The sequence below is a fragment of the Fopius arisanus genome, unplaced genomic scaffold (assembly GCF_000806365.1).
Source record: "Fopius arisanus strain USDA-PBARC FA_bdor unplaced genomic scaffold, ASM80636v1 scaffold00016, whole genome shotgun sequence".
NCBI lineage: Eukaryota > Metazoa > Arthropoda > Insecta > Hymenoptera > Braconidae > Fopius > Fopius arisanus.
This window is the reverse complement of record NW_011887755.1, coordinates 775,184-798,976: the sequence shown is the minus strand read 5'-3', so window position 1 is coordinate 798,976 and position 23,793 is coordinate 775,184. Positions and strand designations below refer to the sequence as shown.

The window sequence follows — 23,793 nt, the reverse complement described above, 5'->3', positions numbered from 1 at the left end:
AAAATTCGAAATTTTTATAAAAGTATCAGGGGAGCATGAAAATCGAGGAGGTATTCACTGAAATTTAAAAATTCGAAATTTTTATAAAAGTATCAAATGAGCCTTTCCTTCAGTCAATCCTCTTTATCTCCCAGCGCCACTTTTATATGACCCCCTGGCTGCAGTCATTCCCGGAATTATCGACATGAATGACGGAAGAATTGAGCTTTCTTTTTCTACCGTAAAGTGAGAGGGCGAAAAATTTCCAGTTGCCACTCGCAGAAAAAAACAACCCTCCAACCGGACCCTAATTCGTTATTTGCAAATTACAAGTGTTCATGACAATTGTTTCATAGACGTATGAAACAATCTGTGTTGATTTGGACTCTTGTTAATTACATTTTGTGAGTGAAATACGAGTGATATTTAACTGTCGACGTGTAAAATGGCGTGGTTCGGTGATGGTCTCTCTAGTCTATCCAATTTAAAGGGACAGATCACTAATTTCACGAAGGAGGTACTGTCCGAAGGAATTGTCGAGGAACTTGGTAAGTTTATTCTACGTTTGGCAAATTTTTATGGGAATCCATGGGGTTAGGAGAGAAAAGTCATGAGAGCTACTGTCAAAACATAAATCTGCTTTATCGACCGAGTGCCTGCGTAAGCAACGCGGTAAACACATTCGAATTTCAATTTTCAAAACTTCAAATCTTTGGGTAGTCCACATTTTCCGCTTTAATAGTTATTTTATTGCCTGGATTAATGTCTTCAACATGTTCTTCCGTTTTAAGAGACATAGGCCAACATTCACTAGTATATGGCCGATTAACAATTTTTTTTTATTAAAAAATGTGTTTCTACAGGAATTCTTACGTTAATGAAATTTTTGTGGAAAATCCTAATTAACTAGTTTATTTTGTTTGGAAATCTAGTTTAGATAATTGTTTTTCAGAGACTTGCAGATTTCTCTCTGAAGTTGAATTGTTAATAAAATTGGTGATTGTAGTAATTCTATTTGAGAATAATTATCCAGAATTTGTGTTTTAATTTTTAGAAATTAATTGAAGTTTCCTCATTGTACTGTTGTCTTGCAAGATTTTCTATTACTCTTCCCATCTTTCTGGTTCAGATGATCGAGACAAGCAGCTCGAGGAGACCAATCGCAGATGTGTACAGCTGCAGGAATTACTCAACTCCAGAGACGCCGAGGTACACATTTTTTTTTTCAATTCAGTTGTGTAAATGAGTGATTATTGATTCTGAAGGAACAAATATTCGGCGAGTCCTACTTTTCGGAGTTGATACAGTTTTTTTAAGTGAGACGGGTTGAATGATTCAGTAGAGAAGTGACTGACTGGGATGACTCAACTTCCCTTGAAATCCAGTTTTTGAAAAACACCGTTGAATGAAGATAACGGAATTCTTGTAGAGCAGAATGAGAACGAAAACATGTCGTCATAAAAGTGATCTCTCACGAAAAAATATTCATTGAACTCTCTCTCTCTCATTGTTGAAGGAACTAAAAAACCATCAACGAACTTTAATAAAAACATTTAGACCGGTGAAAATTTCTGAGATAAATTCCCAATAAATAATATTTCATCCAAAATCAAAAGATTCCTCATTCAAAAATAGATGTATCCTTTGTAAATATAAATTTATCCCGAAGGATTCGCAAGATGGTTGGATGGCACTCAATCCCCATATGCTCCGATAAAGCACGCCGATAACACTATCCGTTAAAAATCCGAACAGATGCTTGGTTTCCCTAATAATCTCCACCGAGTGTTAATCAAACATCCTTATCTGCTGATTCATTGGATCCCACACCATTATTGTTCTAAAATGAAGAAAAACCAGCACCTAAAACGAGCAATACGTCAATCATGAGATTCAAAAAGAAAATTCTAGAAAATTGATAAGGCCAGTCTGCAAGTGATGCTCTGTCTCACACTGGTTCGTAATCCGAGTACGTCAAAGTGCTTGATCATCATATTCAAAGTGACAGCATACACTCTCCATCCGTTTCTCAATCTTACTCGAAATAAACGTTTGGTACGGTTTCGTTTTATCCACAAATGCCTCCGAGTCCCTGGGATCGTAAAAAAAATCCTCTCCAAGGGGAAGAGGAGAGGGAAGTAGTTTCGAAGAGGCTAAAATGTTTTATCGCAGTACAAACGTGAGATAAAACTGGCAAACAGAGACGAGGCATCGTGTGTGCACCTTTCCTGCCCCTCTTGGCGAACCACCGGACTTCCTCTCTGATTGTGGTTACCAGTTTAATGCTCCTGCTATCGTCTAGTAGGTTTTTTTTTTGTGTGAATATTACCTGGGTGTACCCTTAGTTTTCCAGCAATTCGGCGCACATTCATTATTTACATCTTCTGAGAAATTTTCACGATTTCCAAGTGAAATCAAATATTGAATGGAATTTTTTCATTTTATTCGTGGAATTACTTCTGATATCTTGCATTGGTCGACATTTTTATGATCAATTCCGGGATGTTTAGGTAAATCTTTTTGAGCTTGGATTTCATGAGAATCTTTTCCTTCGTAGTACTGAGAATTTTTGAAAGTAAATTCCCATTCGTCCAGCCTTTTTTCGAGATTATTAATTGATTCTAGGGGATGAGATACTTATGTGATACGATTTATTGTTGGGAGTGAACGAATTTTATTATCATTTATATGGAAATTCATCTAATCTCGGATTTTTTCGGTCGATGAACAATTATTTCCAGTTTGAAATAGCGGAGTGATTGAATAATAAATATTTGGATATTTATCTTGTTTCAGATTGCACTCCTCCGTCGGCAGAATTGCGAGCTGAAGAAAAATGCGGTTGAGACTAATTCTTATGCACGTGAATCGGTAAGTCATTGCAAATGATTTACAGATCGATATAGGGCATTAAATAATTGTGAAATTAACGTTTTTTACTGTAATTTACCGGTGCTTTATCGGTGATCGATTTATTCTGAAGATTTTCATTTTTATGTAAATCGTTAAATATTCATGAGAATTTCGGTAATTTTAAATTTTTTTTATAACGTCGTGATCTTTAAACATCATACATATTGAATGAAACAGTCAGATAAATGAGAAATTAAAATGTCTATTGAGTTTGAGGGACAAAACAGCGGAAGTCAATGTGCATTGAAAAAATATTCCGCTGTCCGGAGTATTTTACTTCGGAATTTTTTTTTGTGTCGTTGAATGCATAATTTTGGAATGTTAATTGAAGAATATTTTCTTTATGTTAATTCTAGACTTTTTTTCATTTACGAATAAATTATTTGTTGGTTGAAAATTGGGATATCGTCGCGTAGAATTTTCATAGAAAATTCAGTATTTTGAACGACTCGTTTCCACTCTGCTATCGTATAACCAGTTATTAATCATCGATAACTCCAATTCACCATGAAATTGATAATGGCTGTTATAATTACCCAGGGGACTGCGGTCAATTGTTATCGACTAGGGGACCTCGGCGGGAAACCCGTACATAATTAAAATCCTTACAACGCCAAGTCGTATGTCCTCGCAAACCACTCACGAAAAAAATTATTTTAAACAAAATCCAGGACAACGAAATTCATCGTAAATTCGTAAACATAATGTAATAACAATTCGTAAAAACAATAATATGTTGTGGAATTTTATCGCGGCAAATTTTTTCAAACATATTATTAAACAAATAGGAATTTTGTTACAATATCCGGATAAATTTTACAATAAATTTTTCACACTTTTCTCACGTAGAAATTATTACTAGAAATTGTTTAGCGCTTTATTTCTAGTCGCCTGAGAATTATCATTTGAATTTTTTCACCGTGGAGTGGGAACAATTTTATCCTCATAATATTTTGAAAACGAAAATTGTTTACATGCCTAGAAATACCAGGATAAAGATGCCAGTTGTATCGTATCTTGGGTCAACAAAGGATCGGCCAGGTCGAGCCAGGCATTATCCAGAATTTTTTTTTAACAAAAAATAAAATAACTTAAACTTGATGGTAATAAACTGTCCGACTGCCTCTTCCGTTTTCTCATTCTCAAAATTATCATTCATAGGGAGAATAAATGTTTCATCCATTCTACTGCACGAGTTTAATTCGATTAATGCCTTCGGAAACTAATCCGCTGATTGGTGTCCTTGAGACCAGTCCAGTGATAGATCATTTCGTAATAGGAGATGATTCGTATAATTTTTCTTCATTTCTCACTTGATAAATCAATAACTCATTTGATCATGAGTAACCATTGATTATAATTTCACCAGGGAAAATGCTTTATATTCAATTAAATAAAAATCCAAGACCACCAAATGGATAATTATTATTAAACAGATAGAAATTACGATTATTATTATTATTATCATTTAAATAAGATAATTTGTTGGACGATAGCAAAAGCTCAATGTAAATTTCCCAATAAATATTTCAGTGCAGTGAATTTTTCAATATCCGACTTAACGAATTGTTACGGTTTTAAGTTTAACATTTTTTCTTTCTTCGATATTTCCGTTATCGCTCCAATACATCACGAGTGCTCAACTCGCTATCACAACAAATTACTTCCCTTTCTTCAATAATTTTCGTTTCTTATCCACCCCACTTTCGTCACAATGTGAAAAATAGGCTAATAGGTGTGCGTTTACTAATCGTTGCATTTTTTCCTTCGGCGTTTAGAAAGATAAAAAAAAAACCGATCGGATGAGTCAACCTAGTGAAATACTTAGTAGCATCGGTGGTATTTCTTTAACGTTTTCTTTATTTCCATTCTTTATTTCACGGAAACATTTGGGTTCCCCAGTTTCACCTGTCCACCCGCAGCTTCATGGTACCATGAGGGCTCACTGATAAAAATTGTGTTCTCCAGTCTAACACGTACTAGTACGTGCACTCACCTTTTGCTCGATTCAAAAAAACCTCTCATAGCCCGATTCCATTATTCATGAGTTTGTTTTAATAGGATCCCCCGAAAATTTACTCATCCTTCGAATTCACTAATTATTTCCCCCTAGCTCTTTATCACTTGAACCAGAGAACCCAAAATGTTGGGAATGATCTAGAATTCATTATTATAAATATTTTTCCGTTACCCTAATCCCTATCATTCCAACCAATTCCAGAAAGAATAATAAAAAAAAAAATTAATAAGTCGTCATGTCGTGTCGTTGTTTATTTTGATTACACAAAATTGACTATTGTTATTTAATGAAAACACTAATTTTCACTAGTTATTTTTGGTGAAGTCAAATAATTGAAATAATGAATGAACAATAAAAAATGGTTGATTAATTGTAAGTCCCAAAAAATGTCTGTTTGCTATAGATAAAAAAAAGAGGCCAACCCCTTCTTCACGAGACTTGATTAGATCTTGATTAAATTGATATTTTTAATAATGATGTAAAGGGTTTCGTTCTCTGCGCTCCAGAGCTTGATAGGGGCGCCTTGGAGCAATTGGTTGTCGGTTATCAGCCCCTCGGGGTTGTTTTCCACCACCCACTGGATGTTAGGAAGGCGGTAACAATCGTAGGTGCTCAGGTAGTTGGGTACTTTTTTTTTTTTTCTATTCGTAAAGAGGACGAGCACGCGTTGAATCGAGGAGTCGGAGGCCACCCGTATCGCCTGGAACAACTTGTGCCAGAGGCAGTCGTGTTCCACCAGTCGAGCTGTTCACATCGGTTCACATGCGTGCACCTCACTCTGAACATTTTAAACAATTAAGTTTTTAACAATCATTCGTGTCAACGAGTTATAACAATCCGAGGTAAGATTACCCTGACGCTCGCCTTTGTTATTTCAATTCCTGAGAATTATCTAATACAATAAATTCATGTATCAGGTCTCAATGATTTGCACTTTTGACCGGGACCTATTTGTAATATCGCGTTGATAAATTCGTGGAAGAAAAATGTAGTGTCACTTTACATTTGAATAAGTGACGCGGTCTAGTCTCAATGTCAATTGTCTTTGTTTATCAACTATTTCATCGGGTGTTTCTCATAATTTCCATTGATTTACCATCGAACTCAGTGTAATGAGAAATAATATTCAACAAGAGCAACGTGTTCCCTCCATTTAGTCAGTTATACCGAATTTTTCTGGTATTTTTTTAAATTAATCATGAGTTTGATTATCTGCACTTACATCAACGCTCGACTCGTGCGTATCGCTATTTTTTTTTTTTATTGTTAAACTCATTTATAACGTTTTGAAAATGATAACAGCGGAAAAAAGTGCATCGTTGCAGTGTAGCTTTATCTTGAGCGACTAACGACACGTCGACATATCTAAACATCGAGGACACAGACTAGCTCCCCTCTCTAGGCCAGAGGAAAAATAACGAAACCGGGGAAAAAAAATCATTTGAAGAAAAAGATATGCAGTGGAAAAAAAAAAATACCGGCAATTTGCATCTGCCCGGCCTCAGGAACGTCTAATACTTATGCATCAGTTATATCGTAATGTACTATCAGAATGCAATTAAGCTGATCCTTGTACTTCGAACTTGTCGTACTAACCTGTCGTCATTGGGTTAAATCTTCTTCGGGGCTTTCACGTGGGGTAAACCCGTGTTTGAGAAGTGCGATAGAAAGTTTCGGTTTTCTCGTTTCTCAAGTTAAGTCAAATACTAGTGTCCTAAATATTCCTGTCCAGGTCCCTGTCCTCGGCCATTACACAATCCTCATTTGCCCCCATTTTTTGTTATTTATCTTCATTCTGTATTTTTTTTTTTTCGTTTTTTTTTATTCATTGTCAGTTCCGTTATTGTTATACAATTTTTTCCGGTTACGTAAGCGCGCCATTCCTCGACAACCAACGACCAACTGACGACGGGATATTGTGTTTATTGTGATTTTTTTTTGCCTTTTTTGAATCATTCTGAGATGATCAACTTGTTGCTCAGTGTTGGATAACAATTTTTTGAAGAATATTCGAGATTTTCGAGGGATTCACTGACATTTTTTGGGGGTTTCTGTTTTTAAAACTTGAGTTATTGCACGAAGAATCCAGCGGAATCGAAACGTTTTTATGAATCATACCAAAAATTCATAAAAATGAGAAAAATTGAGAGACAAATCTCTTTGAAATTCCAGAAGAATTTAAAAGTGAATCTTCCGAGAAATTCTCGGTCTTGCATTTTTCACTTTCTACTTAAATGCAGTGTAATATCGACTTTAAGTGACAGCTCCACTAAAATTTCCGAACAACTGAATTTCCTGAATTCATCACCAAAAAAATTCATGAAAAATGCAGTTCCTGCATTTAATTTATTTCCTTTCGAATAAAATTCAGTGCAACAGTTTATTTGAGCTTGGTTCACTGGGAGAGGATGCAAAGGGGTGGAATGGAGAGGTGGTACCAAATTTTTGCGTGGGTTATTAGCGATAACGTGGATTATGTAATGGTTGAATGCATGGACAATTAACGTATGCCAGGCAAGTACATAATTCTCACTGGCACGTGCATCGAGGACGACAGTTTAGTGGGACACACGATTAGGTAAATAAATTTGAACACGTGATGAGGGAAAATGAGGTGGAGGGTGAAGCAATGAGGTTTATGGGTATCGCTATTAATTCGTTTTTGCTCCATTCGTTCCCTCAGTTTTTCTGATCTGTTCATTTTTCTGGGTAAATTATATCCGGCGGTTCTAGTGCAAAGATCAAGAACGACCGCTCTATCAGAAATAATATCGCTTTTCTCCACCTGTCAGTCTGTTCCATTTTATTATCACCGATTAGAGGGTGCAATTGGCATTTAGGGGAGTTTTTAATGAGTCGAGGTGGATAACGGGACAGAATCTTATCGCATACAATTTGCTGACTAAGTTTTTCCGAGTAAGACTAAGCGATACACTTCAGAATGCGTTGGCCAGACCTCTTAATCAGCTACTAATGTTCCACGTTCGTTATTTTTCAGTCTTTTTGCACAGCCATGAGGAATCATAATGTTCAGGATAGTTGGGGGAATGAATATAATCATGAACTCCAATTTCAATACCAATTTGTCACCCACATGAAAGTCCAGTGATGAAATTCAGGAGTCAACTAGTCCGATAAAGTGAGAGTAATCCAATTTAATATTTTTTTTTTTTCGAGGGTGATTTTCGATTAATGCTTGATGTTTGTTGATTTAATTAATTATTACGAATTAATCCACGAGTTCATTATTGCGGATTTTTTTGAGAAATTACTTCACATCTTGGAAATCATCGGGTTAATTAAATATTATTTATTAATATTATTATTTAATATTTTTAGGACATTCCGATGTCATTCCCTAAACTCAAGTGTTTTTTAACTCAATCGATATTTATCAGAGCTGTTAAATTCGACGTATAGAATTTTACAACTTCTCCACTCATTTGAATGGATAAGAGTCGATGAGTTTTCTTATAAAAAATTCTCGGCATCGAATTTCATGAGTTTTTTAGTACTCACGATAATCTCGCGATTTTTTTACGGAATTCGGTAAAATCCTGAAAATTGAACCGTGAAAATTATTAATGGAGAGTTGTAATTTGTGATTTGAGTGATAAAAAAAGTTAATTCCTGTCTCTCATCGATGTAATCTCTCGAGGGTACATTGAGTAATAAATTTACCCCCCACTGGAGCACTGGTAATTGAAAAATATCGAAGTTGTCATTTTTCTTCCGAACCTTTCATGTTTTTTTTTCTGTCCACCGCTAACAATTGTAAGTATTATTTATTTCCGAGGTCAGTAATCGACGATGTAACGATACGGGTCGCGATATCGCGTGTCTTTTCCTAGCGTCGCTAATGCTATATGTACTCGATATAACGATTACGCGTTATCGCTAAACCTCCCCTCCTCAGTATTTATCGTATCGAGTACAGAAAATTGGACAATTTTCTCCGAGTTGAAGGAGGATACCGATATTTTCCTAGATATCTTTTTTGTACCTCTCATCTTTTACTATAAAAAAAGTTTCTGCAAAAAATGTTGTATATTCCTTCGATTATGAGATATCGGTTAAAAACTTTAAACTTTATCACTCAATTTTTAGTTATCAATTATTGTTCTCGGGAAAATTACAATACAATCATACGAAAAATGAATAAATAATAATTCAGGGGTTTATAATTCCAATTGTAAGTATTTCGTGATTAAATATTCCGGGAGTACCGAGTATTTTTACCGGTTGTAATAATCGATTAATCCTGAAAATATCGATGAAAATCTCGAGGCTCGATGAAATAGTAAAATCACTAGTCTCTGAACGACTTCACCGAATTTCTCTGTACAATAAATACCCACTCGATACCGGAAATTCTGGGCGTAAATTTGAAAGATGCGAGGCAACGCCAGACCTGAAAACCGAGTGGTGAAAAAAAAAAATAAATAAATAAAAAATTCTTGAGTGTTCATTTTCATAATGCCTGAAGTATTGTGACCAAGGCGTCCCTTTTCTGTCGGCATTTCTTTCACAAATATCGCCCACACACGCAGCTGCTAATATTTGCTCGGGAACAATGCAATTGCTGGCTTGAAAATACTCATGGCAAAGTGGTGATGTTGGAAGGTAGATGTGTGTAACTTGCTGAGGTAATAATTTTTTTCCTAAGAACCTGGAGAACGAGCCTTATCATATGACCTCTTTTGACTATTGTCCATATTCATTGGGGTGGCAGATAGGAAATAGAAAAAAAAAAAATTAGATACGCGTGACTCTTGATCCCTCGTCACTTCCGGATAAAGCTGGTGATGATAATGATGATGATGATGATGAGATGTTGAGTAATTGAGATATTGAGAATCAGATGAACCAGGGAGAGGCAAGGAGGCGATAAGCCTAAGGAATTAATTCCCCCCCCACGAACTGATAACAATCCGCTATTAATACCTAGCAGAAATGCTCATTGCTCTATTCATCTCCCGTATATTCACCCCTTTTTCATTAGTTGCTCACAGTACGAGCATAAAATAACATCTGCAGTTGAGCGATATGTCAAGTTAAATATTTATAATAACCGGGGAGAAATAGCAGTCGATGGGTTTTTTATTCATCGCTGTGTGGAATTGTTGATGTTTTTTTTAGCTCAATGGGGAAAAAAAATATTAACAAATTGATGCGCACCGAGGTCTATTTACTTATCAGCGACGACATGGACACTTTGTCAGGTCTTTATTTTTTTTTTTCTTGAATTTTTTTTCCAGTCCTCTGTAGATAATAAAATAAGGTGAGTGAAATACGCGGTGAACATTATTATCCATTCGGCGGATATAGCACAACTTTTTTTCTCACGTTTTGCTATCGTTCGCTTATTACCTGTTGGTGGTGTTGGTGGCACGTGAGGATTCAAAGTCATTTGATAGAGTGGAATGAGTGGATTCGAGTTGCCACAGGTGGATATTCAACTGTAAGGCCATTTCGAATGAAATAAATACTATTCTCTTCACCATTATAAACGCTCATAGGAATTTTCACATAATATTTGCTGTAGATATCTCGGGAATTTATAATGAAAACTAAATTTTACCCAATTTATATTCTATAAGCACTCGTAATTTTGCTTTAATTCAAAAATTTTCAATCAATTATTTCATTAATGAAATGATACCACCGGAAGTTCGATCTCTCTGTCGTACAGCTGACAAGAATTTTTTAAATTTACCATTTGAATAATTTCTTTAGGAATGAATCAATGAATCAATTGAGAGCATATTTCCAAATTCTTGAGAATTTCTTGTTTACTCGGTCTTTTCATTCGAAAACTTTCGAATATCCACTCACAATGGGAGAATTTCCTTCTAGATTGTTGGTAGAAATAAATAAGAGAAATATTTTTTGTGGTGCACCAAAGAATTGTATAGCTGTGTCTTGAAGGGGCCGATCAATGGTACGGTGTTGATTCTTTTGTCGTTTACTATAACAGTGCAAGGCATGAAAGTCAAACGAGCCATTATTCCTTGACCTGACCCAACGAAACCCCCTTTCATATTCATTAGCATCGGGTCCCCAGCCCGTTATTGTATACCTTGTGGACCAGCAACTCCGAGGGGGCAAGACTCAAAAAAAAAAAGAGTCCACGACGCGGGAGAACTCGTCTGCATGAAAATCCTGCATCGGACAATAAAAATTCGAGTAAAAATCAGTCAATCAATGACAGCATTTGGAGCATTTGCATTTCAAAATTTTTTGTCGGGGAAAATCGATATCCATCAACGTATCGATATTTATCAATTGTCGTTCAGGAATTTTTCGGGGATTCACATGCATTATGCAGCAGACTATGAATACGTAAATTAATTTGAAGGTCTTCAGGTTCGTGGGGAATAGGAAATTCTCAGGGTTTTGATATTTTGAGCAGCCAGGGAGGTCGGCATCATTTATAAAAGTCGAATGTTTCACGCAACCAATCAGTGATTTAACATATATTTGTCATGTAGATGATGGTGAGACTCTCAAAGGCAGACAAAAAAAATGAAAAAATGAAAAAATGAAAGAAGAAAGAAATTTCGTCACTACCCCTGGGACCTGGTGTAAAATCTTTCGGGGAGGAAATTTTTTTTTTTAAATCCATCGACGGCTCCGTCACGTTTGCAACGTCCATGATTATAATTATATATAAATTACCCTTATAAATAACGAGAATGGCAATGATAATTTAGTATAGAGAAATATATTTTTCTGTGGGATCCCAAAAATTCGTGAGCAGAATAGAATATTGTTATTGTTGATTATTGTTTTATTCTTCAGAGAATAAAATTTCAGTTTTTTCTCCGAAACTGCTAATTATTAAATCATTAACTGAATTTGATTGGAATATCGCACACTTGGAAGAGGGGGGCTAGCATTTTCTTGAAAAATGCCACAATTGAAATCCATTGGAGGGAGAGGTCGAGTGTTCCCTGCGGTTTTCGATTTTTCCACCGGAATCTTCACTCGAAAAATCATTTTTTTTATTACGCAAGTTTGGCTCTTTCAGCAGCTCTCTTTCCCTCTTATCTTCCGTTTCCGTGCTGTATTGGATGAACACGAATGCCGGATAGAGAGGTTTTTAGCCGCATTGTGTTCACGACACGAGATTCTTATGCAAAGAGGCCACCAACAATACTATCACTGTTTCCCCGACACATCGAATTCATTAAAGTTTCTCATTTTTTCATTCTCACTTGACGTGAATAAAAAATATTTCAATAAAATTGAATAACAAAATAAATAAAACTGAGATGACGAGTAATTTCTACCCTACGAATTTCAGAATGATGACAGTCAGGATGACGAGGGTGGAGGATTTTTCTGGGATCCACCGTCCAGTAGAAATCGTGAGTCGAATCATGTTCGAGGCCTTGAGGAGCAGATCGCACAAGCCACCGTGAGAATTAAAGAGTTGGAGGAAGAAGTTAAGAAATATCAGAAGATTAGTTCAGTTGAAATGAAAGAGGAGATATCAGAGAACCAACAGAGAGGTGAATCTGTTCGTGTGAAGCAGGATCTGGTGAATCGAATAATTCAAATTGGTGAGAAGGGGAAAGAAGCGGAGAGAACGATGAAGAAGATTCAGACCGACGAATTAGCGTTTATCAATGACTTCAGGGCTGCCATCTCGAAGCTGGACTCCCATGAGCAGGTGAATTTAATCCGATGTACCTTGAGTGCCTTGGAGATGGACAATGGTGCGACAGGAAATGAGGAAAAATCAGATATTGGGAAGAAAGTCCGTCCAGAGCAGACGTCCAACGGTGTGAATAACCGAGAGCTAGAACTCCGGAGAAAAATTAAAAAACTCCAAGAGGAGAATGAAAGCCTGTCCTCCAGTATCGAGGAGTTGGACCAGCAGCACGCTCAATCTATGGAGAAGGTGCTGGATCTGAAGGAGGAGCTCCACAAGAAGCACCAGTGCCTCCAGACCGCCTACGAGACCCTCTACGTGGACTACAACAATCTCCAGGACCAAATGACTAAAATGCCCTTGGAAAACTCCAAGAGTCCTCCCCTCGAGGATAAGCAGATCCAGACGAAGTCTCTACTCCAGGACCGACAATCCCACACCCAAGAGAAGTTGATCCAGACAGGAGAGGACCTCTCAGGGTCTCAGGAGCTCCAAAAAATCACGGAAAAGGTCCAAGAAATTCTCAAAGATACAACTCTAAATATCCCAGAGGACAAAAATCTCTTCGAGGTCCTTGCAGATGAATTTCTGCAGTCCCAGCGAAAGAAGGAAATGCTGGAACGAAGAATTTCTGATCGGACTCGAGAGTTAAATGAGGTCTGTGAAATGAGGGATGCCCTGCAGATCGATTGCGAGGACATGCAAACGACAGTAGATGCTTTGGAATCGAAAATTCGTCACATGAAGTCAAATCTACCATCTATCCCAGAAGCCAGTGAGGAAAGAGTTGCATCTCTGGAGACAGAGACAGAGTCCATGAGTGAGGAGATAAAAAGATTGCAGTTGGAGAATGATCTAATGCATCAGAAGCAAACGGATTTGATAACAACGTTGACGACGTTGGAGGGATCACTCAGGAATCAGGAGAATCTGGAGGCTGAGGTGAGAAACACCAAGCAGCAGTTGGAGATAGCCCAGCAACAGCTGGCAGGGGCTTCCAAGAATGTCGAGAACAATGAGAATATGATGGAGGATCTCAGTCGACGTCTTCACAGCTCTCTCGAGGAGAACAATGAATTGCGAAAGAGAATTGATGCTCTTGAGGCCAGGGAGAAGCAGATGCAGGAGCAGGTGAACATGTACTCAGAGAAGTGCAAGGGTTTGGATGATAATATTGATTTGATCGAGGAGTTGAAACTGGATATTGGAAATGTGAGGAAGGAGCTGAAGAATTCGTTTGATAATACGAAGAAGCTGGAGAACGAGTTGGCAAGTGTTGCTGAGGAGAGGAGGAAGATTGAGAGGGAGAAGGAGCACCTGGAGGCCGAGTTAGTTGGGATCCAGGAGAATAGGGGACATGAGGATGATTCTGAAGTGATGGGGGAACTCAGGAGCCAGCTCGAGGCTGTGAATCGTGAGAGAGATGATTTGGAGTATGATTTGCTGAATATGAGGAAGGAGTTGGATCTAGCTCTGAGTCAGGTGACAGATGGTGAGATCAGGTGCCAGAAACTCCAGGAGGAGAATGCGAGACTCGTAGGAGAGCATGAGAAGATTCTCGAGCAGGTGGGGAGAAGTAATAAGGAGGCTGAGGAGAGGATCGAACTCTTGCATACTGAGATGAATGAACTTCAGCAGGAGCACATATTCCTCCAGGAGGAGGCTACTGCTGAGAAGTCTGAGCTCAAGGAGATGGGGTTAAGGATTCATGATCTCGAGGCTAAAAATGTTGATATGGAGAAGGCTATCGCACAGGCTAGAACAGAGTGTCAAGTGCTGAAGCGCGATTGTGATGATTTACGAAATCGAGCTGACAAGGTTGAAGGTTTGGAGAGGGAGATCTCTCGACTTCTGATCATTGAGGGAGAGTTGAAAGTGTCCGAGGGTAGGTGTGAAGAGATGCACACCGAACTCGCCCATTCGCAGCTGCAGAATGAAGAGCTGACAGAGAGGGTCAGGACTTTATCTTGTCGACTCCAAGAGTTGAGTGGAGTAGAGGAGAAAATGCAGGAGTACAGGGGAAAATTGGAGGAGCAGGAAAAGGAGATTGGGATTTGGAAAACGGAACTGGCGAAGAATGTGGAGGGTTTAGGGGACTCTGAGGCCATCAGGTTGGCATTGGATGAGAAATCTTCGCACTTGGAGTTGGTGAGAAGTGAATTGGAAACGTTGAAGAGCAAGTCGCGGGACTCGGCATCAATGGCGAAGGAGACGATTGAAAATTTATCGCAAATTATTCAACAGAAAGAGCAAGAGCTGGAGGAAAAGCTCGGGGAGAAGGAGAGTGCCTTCTCCTCGTTGAAGTCCGAGAGGGATGAGCTGGTGAAACTCGTGCAGATGAAGCACAATGAGAGTCTGCAGTATCACGCAGAGATCCAGAGGATGACCCAATTGTTTAATGAACAAGTGTCGAATTTTCAGGTGTTGACGTCAGAGCGTGATACCTTGGGTGCTGCTCTCAAGGAGAAGGAGACTGAGGTGCTTTGGGCTCAGAACGAGCTCCAGGTTGTACGCCAGAAATTGAAAAACTTCGAGGAGTCCAATAACTATGGAGAGACCTGTAACATTCCTGAGCATGCGAGTCACATATCTCAGGCTGGGATTATGAGCGAAAAATGTAATGCTTTGGAGGCTGCTCTTGTAAAAGAGCAGACGAGCAATAGAATTCTGGAAAATCAATTGGCTGAGAGTCAGGGGAGGGAGGTGAGTGCTGCTAGAGAGCTTGAGAGGCTCAGGACTCATCTGATGGAGGTAGAGGCCAGTTATACCGAGGAGGCACTTCTCACTGAGCAAAGCAAGAAGGAACTCGAGGGAAAACTCAGAGAGGCTGAGGAGAAGGTCAAGAATAGCTCCACTGTTTATACCTCAGCGAGCATCAGGGCTAATCAACAAGTGGAGACTCTCCAGCAACAGATGACACTGATTATCCAGCAGAGGGATGATATTCAGGCAAAATTGTCTGCTGCTGAAGACAAAGTTGCTGCGCACACCGCATCGTTGACAAATCTGCAGATCGTGCTTGAACAATTTCAAAGAGGTAAGGGAAATAATCTTGAATATTTTTTTCTTCCATAATCCTCATCAATTCTTCTTGAAAAATTCTTCAAAGACTCTCGATTTACTGGAATCTACCCAGAAATTTGTTACACGTAATAAAAAATTACCTCGTTCTGCCACGTTTTACTACTTCTATCCTGATTATATTCCCGTCCTTTCCTCCAACAAGGAAAATAATTAACATAGTTTTGCAATGTTCTAGATAAGGAAAATGATATTCGCCATGCAACTGAAAGAATTCGCCAGCAGTTGAACGGTTCACACAAGAAACAGGAAGAATTGAACGCAGAAATATCCTCGTTGAAGGTAATTCGATATTTTCTGGATTCATTGAGTGACCGAGTGAGATTATTTCAATTATTCTTGAGATGATAATTATTCGATGCTCAATAGGGTCAATTGGCGGAGGCTAAAGAATGCCTGCAGGCGGCATCCCGACTGAGCGAAAACCTGGACAGGAAGAGTGACAAAATTCAAGAACTCAGTCAAGAAGGTATTTACAATTAATTAATCAAATTATTCACTCAACCATTCTCTCGATTTTTGTTTTTTTCTCTTTAAACTCATGCATGCCAGAGTATCTCATCTCACTCAGTAATTAATCATGAATGTTTCATTCTGTCATCATTATAAAATTATTACCTTGACAACTGCAATCAGACATCAAGACTGCATGCTTTTCCCTCTTGTTAACCCTTTGAAATTTCTTTTGTGTTTGAATCGCTGCACTGAGAGCAAAATTGTCCCTGTAAATTCAGGTAAATTATTTTTCCACAAAAATAATTTCTATCTGAATAAAAAAAATATGTACACAATCGTAGATAAATTCTACAATAATCAGGAGTATTGATATATCAATAAATTCTTTCAAGAATAATACAGATTTTTCTCCCAGTGCAATTGAATTATCTAACGCTCTTTAACGTTAATCTCTGTATACCCTTGGTAGATTCGTTTCAATAGTGTATGAGTATGTAGTGATAAGTGAATGTACTTACTGATTAAGTATTTATTATTTGATGAGAACGACCTGTGAATAATCTGCAATTTAGCAAAAACGCAACAACGAAAGCACATGACAACAATTTTTTTTAATTTATGAATGAGTTGAACAATCGGTGGTTTAGTCAAATATCAGCTGGTAATTCTGGGCTGTTGAGAGTGACCCAGGATTCTGGCTGGTATGAGGCTACGCACTGGCACCGTCGCCTTTTTGCACACTAAAAACAATTACTCCTTATTTTTCGTTTCACGTGTTACATTATCAATATTCATGCATTTACCATTTGGTGCTGGTTATTATTCACTCTTGATGAATTTTATTAATTTTTTATTCGCTGGAACAGCAGTTACTAAAATTCATGATAATTCAACTGTTGTTGAGAAGTTGTCGCATATTCTTGTGTTATTTTTTTGCACTTCCTGGTTTTTGGGTTATTCAGATCGATTCAGTGATCTAAACGGTTTTTTTTAGGTAAAACTGAAATTAAATCAATTCATGTTTTATTTATTGTCTCGTACAATCTATTATTTTATTCGCCATATGCTTGGGGATATCCTATCTTAGATTATGAGATTTTCGAATTTCTAAAATCTGTGCATTCAATTGGCTACAAGATTTGAAAAAAAAAAACATGAATACCGAGACGTTTTGAATTGTTTACACTTCGGTTAATTATTGACTTGGATATCCTTAGGCGAATTACTAGCCAAGTGAAGAAGTGACATGAATCAAATAAAAATAATTCCTCAACTATCGATTTATCTCGAAAGCCATCGGTGGAATAAAAATTGAGGCACGTTTAATTGAATAAAACTAAAATTTGACTTATTTCGACCTATCACTTGGCAAAAATTATTTTCGTTTTTCTCAACCATCATCAACACAGAATAGGAACAGCACAGAATGGACCCAAAGCATACAAATAACTCCATAAACGATTGAAACGAATTTGGTAACGACAGAGTGTGTAATCTCATGCGGTAACTGTGAGTGTAATTAAGTATAAATGCTCATTTTACTTCGTGGGATTTCCCACCCGTTACCCCTTCCCTACAAACCACTCACATTAGATGCAAAACGATACACTTATTATGATTTATCAATTTCCAATAATCATCCCAATATTCGAAATCCACGTAGAGATGAGAAATGTTTTTTACCATGTTGATGAGCATGATAATGAGCATGGTAAAGTTATGAGCTGATAAGAAAAGGGAATGCAGCATGAAAGAGCCAAAAAATTTGGACACGGGTGTGAGTATTACATCAGGTACTGGTGTATTTTTATTATCAACCAGTGCTTGTGTTATACTTTCGCTCATGTCTTCCCTAAACATCGTTGTCGATCCACAACTTTTGGATGCAGCATTTTAATCCGATTGCACTTGTTAATGCAACTTTTCATAGGTATCACCTCAATTTATATATTTATTATTTTTTTAAACGGAATTTGTCACAAGCAACTTGTGATTGGCCATCGCCCGAGGGCCTTCACCATATTTATTTTCATTCTATTTATTTTCATTCACATATTTATTCTATTGAATGCATCAGTTAATCAAGCCTTAGGTTAAAATACTGAAACGAGTTGGTGCTGTTCGTCGCAATTAATCTGGCTTTAATTATTTTTACAGTCGCTAAATTGACGGATTTAATTGGCACTGCCGATGAGAGGATTGAGGAGGCGAAGAAGAGTGGAGAGGGCAAAGTAGACAAGTAATTATCGAAAATAATCACCAATCAATGAGGAGAGGAGGGGTTCAGACAATAACACTTTGTTTTTTACTTTAATCTCCAGATTCCTGATAAAAAATCTTCTCCTCGGCTTTCTGTCGTCCCCAGCCTCTGACAAATCCGCGGTTTTACGAGTTTTTGGTACAATTCTTGACTTCGATGAGCACGAACGTGAGAAAGCAGGTCTGAATCTTCCGACTGGACACGGTGGGTGGTTCTCAGGATTATTATCCACCTCAGGAACACCAACGAAAGACCAAGAAGCCTCACTGTCTCAAGCATTCATCAGATTTCTCGAAAGTGAGTCCAAACCGACTTCAGTTCCAGCTCTACCAGTGTCCAGCACGTCCATTTCCAGGCCTGGACACAGTAGACAACACTCGACTTCCTCGTCACACTCTGGACTACTGCTTACCAACGTCAATCTTCCCTCATTCCAAGACTTCAGACCATCGAGAAACACTGGCTCCATTCTCAAGGAAGTTCTCAAGGACAGCTGATATTAGTGAATTCATATTTTTGCTACAATTTATCTTGTAAATACTAATGGTATTCATTGTTGTTTTGTTTCTTTTATCAGACATACTAACTCGATAGTTTATTCAGATTATGTAAGAGTTATTTTGAAGCCTAATTGATTGAAAGGTGAAATGTTGTATTAAAATCATTTGAGTTGCACTCAGATGAACATTCATCCCTGCTATATTTTTTGATTGTAAAAAGATTTGTATAAATTGGGAATAAATCGTAAACTGAAACTACTGAATTTTACAGCCATTTTACAGCCAAGTTATTATTTCATTAATAAATAGCATAAATAGGCATAAAAGAAATTTTATTGATGGATAATCAATTAAATTTTTTCAATTCAATACTTCGTGAACAAAAATAGAATATATTTTCCAGATTAAGAAGTTCGGAAAAGCGGATAATCATAATCTATAATAAATAAAAATGCGGATTTCACTATAATTTCTGCTTTTTGGTTTTATTTGATCACCAGGACAATAAAAAAATACAGAATATCATAAAGCTCATTAAACTGGTAATGATTTGATACAAACTAGATGATACATAAAGCGAATAATTTGACAAATGACAGCACGATCGTCGAGAAACTCCATTCTATCAAAAAATTGACGATACATGAAAAAGTAAAAAAAAAATGTGAACAAAAGTTTTTTATTTCTTCACACACTTCTCTTCCTTGCTCTCCTTCTTGGCAGTTGTGGTGTCACGAATGGCAGGCTTTCCAGTGTGCTCGATCTTAATGACCTTTTCGCCTTCAATCTTGGGTACCTCCTTTCTAGGTGCAGTGATGGTGAGGACACCATCCGAGGAGAGACTGGATGACACCTGTTCAATCTCACATTGCTCAGGGATCATGTATTTGCGTACAAATTGACGTGATATCCAGCCATGCTCGTCCTGCTTCTCCTCGTGCTTAGCCTCGACGACGACGCACTTGTCGACAACCTTGACATTGATTTCCTCGGGCTTGAACTGCTGAACGTCAAGGATCACCTGGAATTTATTCTTATCTGCGTTGACAGTTGAGGTGCCAGTTTCTGGTTTGCGCAAGAGTTCAGCCCAGGGTCTGTAGTAGGAGACGGAAGATCTGGGTCTGATCATCTCCCGTGGGATTAAATAGCGCTGCAGCATCTGAGGTGTCATCAGTTGCTCTGGCTCCAGCCCCAGGCCAAAGTCCTGATCCACCAGCCTGTGGGGACGATCCAGGTCCTCCCACCAGTTTGAGAATAACAATGGCACAAGACTCATCTTGAAAATTCTCTTGATCTCAATTCAAACGTTTCAAATTGTTTTGATTACGTTGATATTCGCTTACGCGATGTGCACTGCTTAAATGACTCGAGTAGACTGATGTCTCAGCTGGCGAGGGCCCTCTATTTATACTCGCCGGCCGGCTTCGAGAATTTTCGAGAATCAACTGTCGATTTTTTGCTGTTGGCCTAACCTACGTGTACTTTTCTTCGATTCAAGTGATCATTCCATTTAAATCTGACACTTTTCAAGGATTTTATTTCAGCATTCTCTCACATTTTAGGGGATTTTCAGAGAATTGCTCGAAACATCCACGAACGGTTGAAATGTTCAGGGGAACTCGAACATTCGTGCAAGCAGAGATGGTTTGGATTTTTTTTTTTGCAGGCCTTCGGGACTCACTTATTTGTTAAAGGTATTTGTTTTAATCTTTTGTTGACCATTTGAGGGTGCCTGGAAAATTCCAAGGCGAATACAAAGATATCGATCTGCGTACACACCATGGTTGCCAAGTGTCTGGAATTTTCTAGCAACTTCTTTTTTTTTTTCATTATTTCGGAGTTTATCAGTGGATTAAAGATTTTTATCAGGTTGTTATTCATTGAGGGAGATTGCGGAGGAATTATTTTGAGAGTTGTGGTGATTTTTCTTGTTGACAATTTGTATTTTTTGATTTTTTTTCTGTCGCCAACGTTCGAGATACTGCCAGATGGTTCCACATGAGTACAATGAGGATGAGCCCCATATATTTTTTTCTTTTCACCAACATTATCACCGGTTAGAGTACATATATAGTGCGTAATTCAATACGAGAGGCGTAGAAAGTTCGTGAACACTCTGCCGTGTTCAGCTACTCAAACCAATTCATTGGAGGAATGTTCATCGAATTTATTTGTAACGAAGAAAATTTTCGTCAAAAACTTAATAATTAAATATCATTTTTTATTTTTTTCAATCCAGTCGAGGCAATTCCAATTAATTAATATAATATCATCCGGTTTTTTAATTTATCAGTCACATATGTGCTTAGATAAATGCAATTATTTTCATTTTTAGTAATCCACCGGAATGGAAATATTGATTACGTTGTCTCTTGTATTTTAGATAATGTTCTCTCTACTGAAATACATCAAGGTCACAGCCAAAATATTGAGTGGAGCCACTTGTGATGTCGAGATCGTTACACCAGCTAAATTGCGGAGTGAATCCTCTGTTATCCAATTTATTTTGTTTTATTTCATTATTCTCCTCGATTCTATTTTCGTCAGTCTTGAACCTCTTACAGTCCGATGGTAGAATTTCAGGCTAAACCGATCGGTACTGCTGAATACTCAATTTAAAAAACCGGTAGCTGCACCTGAATCACCCAGAATTGTCTAGAAAACTGTAGAAATATCTGAAATTTCATAGAATCCGGATAATCCTAAGTTTGTGAAAAAGGCCGCCGATTTTTTGTAGAAAATTCGAGAAATTTCTGGAACTTTCTGGAAAATTCTAGAATTTCATTTAAAAAATAGAAAATTTTCTAGAAGCATATGGAATTCTTCAAATTCTATATTAATTAATTCAGACATTATTGCGAAGACCATTGCTCCGAAAAAATTCATGTTTTTTCTTTCCGTTGATATCGATCGATTTCAGGGGAATGAATTTTATTTATATCGCCAGTTGAAATGAGACACGTATCGGCACTGTACGGGGAATATCGTCTGGGTAGTGCTTGTAATTTATTATTTTTTTTTTAATATCTGCGAATTCACTGGAGATAATAATGAAACAACAAAACAAATATGAATCTCGCTTTTTGCCATCCAAAAATTAGAGACTTGTCGATATTTTCAGCTCCAACTCGTGCTGGAATCATTCGTGAACGCAATAATGTCCTGCTATTGTACCAGAGGGAACAATTGCTTGTTGATTTGACCTTCAATAACCCCTGAGATTATGAACTCTCTGCGAATGAAATGATGGGACGAGAGAAACCTGTCTGGATCGATCTTCGCAGATGCGCAGGCTAAAGTTATAATCTCCTCATTATTTTCTTTTGTCTATTGCATCGATGATTATCCATTAATTTCGATGATTAACAAACCATAAACAGCAACGAAGATTTATAAAAAAAATTAGGAAAACTGTTTTTATTTTCAGGATTTCAAGATGAAAGGATAATTTTGAAATTCGGAAATAATCAAAACACAAATTCGAGTTTCAATTGACTATTTATTATCTTTACGGTGCGTAGGCGAATTATTGATTATTCAATTAATATTTTGAAATGAGTGCAGGAATTAGATGGACGAAAATTCTTTGAGAACATTGTGACGGTAAAGGTACAGAGACTTTTCGTAAAATGTTCCTCCATTTGGAATTACAATTTTAAGAAAGAACATCTCTCCGTGGTGTAATGATTTTCATGAGTCCCTTACCAAGTACAAGTAATTACGTCCCTCAAACCATTATGTTGTGCGAATAGTGCGAGTGAATTACAATACTTCCACACTAAACTAAATAACTCACTTGTTGATAATCACTAACAGGCAGTATCTGGGTTACGATTAAAATACTGGAATGTTACTCGAAAAACATTAATAATTCTCAATGATTACTGGAATAGTTCCACAATTTTCTCATCGAGAACCGAGGATTAAATATATCCAAGTACCTTCTACACTTTTCAATTATCAAATCTGTTTATTAAAAAAAAAATCAGAAATGCTGTTATTGCTAATTTTTCACGAATAATACATTTCGTTTATTCCTATTTCTCTATTTCTTTTTCTCCTCTTTTTCTTCCGATTCTCTTCATTTTCACTGACACACATTTAATTTCGCAGAATGAATTATGAGTTTCTAATGGTTATAAATGAAATAAAACATCGCTTCATCGTTTAAATAGACTAATCAATGGAAGAAAAAAATTAGGGAAAGTACTTGGAGGTCCTTAAATACCGTATTTAATGTGAATTCTCGGGTAGGCTCTCTTTCTTGGATTTCGGAGTGTCGACAATTGCGGGTTTTCCAGTGTGAATAATGGGAATAGTTTTTTCACCCTCCACCTTATTTTCAACTTTACGTGGAACAATGATGGAGAGAACTCCATCAGAAGATAAAGTCGATTGGACCTGTTCGATGTCGCACTGCTCCGGAATCTGATACCTCCTGCAGAACTGTCTGGAGACCCATCCGTGCTCGTCCTTCTTGTCATCGTGTTTCCCCTCGACGATGACAGATCCATCCAGGAGTTTCACGGAGATCTCCTCCGGGGCGAACTGCTGGACATCGAGAGAAACGTGGAAGCTGTCCTTATGTGGCTTTACAGTGGACACACCCTGTGGACGTGCCACTGCCCAGGGTCTCTGGTATACCATGGGGCATCTTCCTAGTCCTCGGACATGCTGAAGTGGTGCATGGGACCTGGGGTGGCGATGGGCCTCGTGCAGGACGTCGTGGTGAATTCCATCACCGAAATATTGATCCACCAGGCTGTGGGGATGATCCAACTCTTCCCACCAGTTAGAATGAAAGATCGATGACAGGGACATTGTTTATTCAATGATTTTTTAACTTATTTTAAAGTTTTTAAGTGGAATGGACACTGGGACGTGCTCAACTGTGAGTGAACTACGAGTGAATGATAGTTCAACAGCT

The 23,793-nt window shown here is 37.7% G+C and overlaps 4 protein-coding genes across 4 annotated transcripts in view; 2 read left to right on the top strand and 2 right to left on the bottom strand.

The window, feature by feature from the left end:
* Positions 1-239: 239 nt before the first annotated feature.
* Positions 240-19,129, top strand: LOC105263729 (Golgi microtubule-associated protein). Its single transcript, XM_011300118.1, has 8 exons — positions 240-527; positions 1,109-1,188; positions 2,776-2,850; positions 12,219-15,606; positions 15,829-15,932; positions 16,020-16,119; positions 18,264-18,345; positions 18,428-19,129. Exons 1-8 carry the CDS (start codon positions 425-427, stop codon positions 18,861-18,863), a joined length of 4,368 nt encoding a protein of 1,455 aa, XP_011298420.1. The 5' UTR covers positions 240-424; the 3' UTR covers positions 18,864-19,129.
* A 195-nt stretch (positions 19,130-19,324) lies between these two features.
* LOC105263728 (protein lethal(2)essential for life) lies at positions 19,325-20,255 on the bottom strand. Its single transcript, XM_011300117.1, has one exon. It carries the CDS (start codon positions 20,140-20,142, stop codon positions 19,546-19,548), a length of 597 nt encoding a protein of 198 aa, XP_011298419.1. The 5' UTR covers positions 20,143-20,255; the 3' UTR covers positions 19,325-19,545.
* Positions 20,256-21,987: 1,732 nt separating this feature from the next.
* Positions 21,988-23,793, top strand: part of LOC105263727 (protein lethal(2)essential for life) — a gene marked incomplete in the record, with an annotated part of 3,748 nt that continues 1,942 nt past the window's right edge. The window contains 1 exon segment of the mRNA XM_011300116.1: positions 21,988-23,793.
* Positions 22,346-23,705, bottom strand: LOC105263726 (protein lethal(2)essential for life-like). The gene has a single exon (XM_011300115.1). It carries the CDS (start codon positions 23,685-23,687, stop codon positions 23,100-23,102), a length of 588 nt encoding a protein of 195 aa, XP_011298417.1. The 5' UTR covers positions 23,688-23,705; the 3' UTR covers positions 22,346-23,099.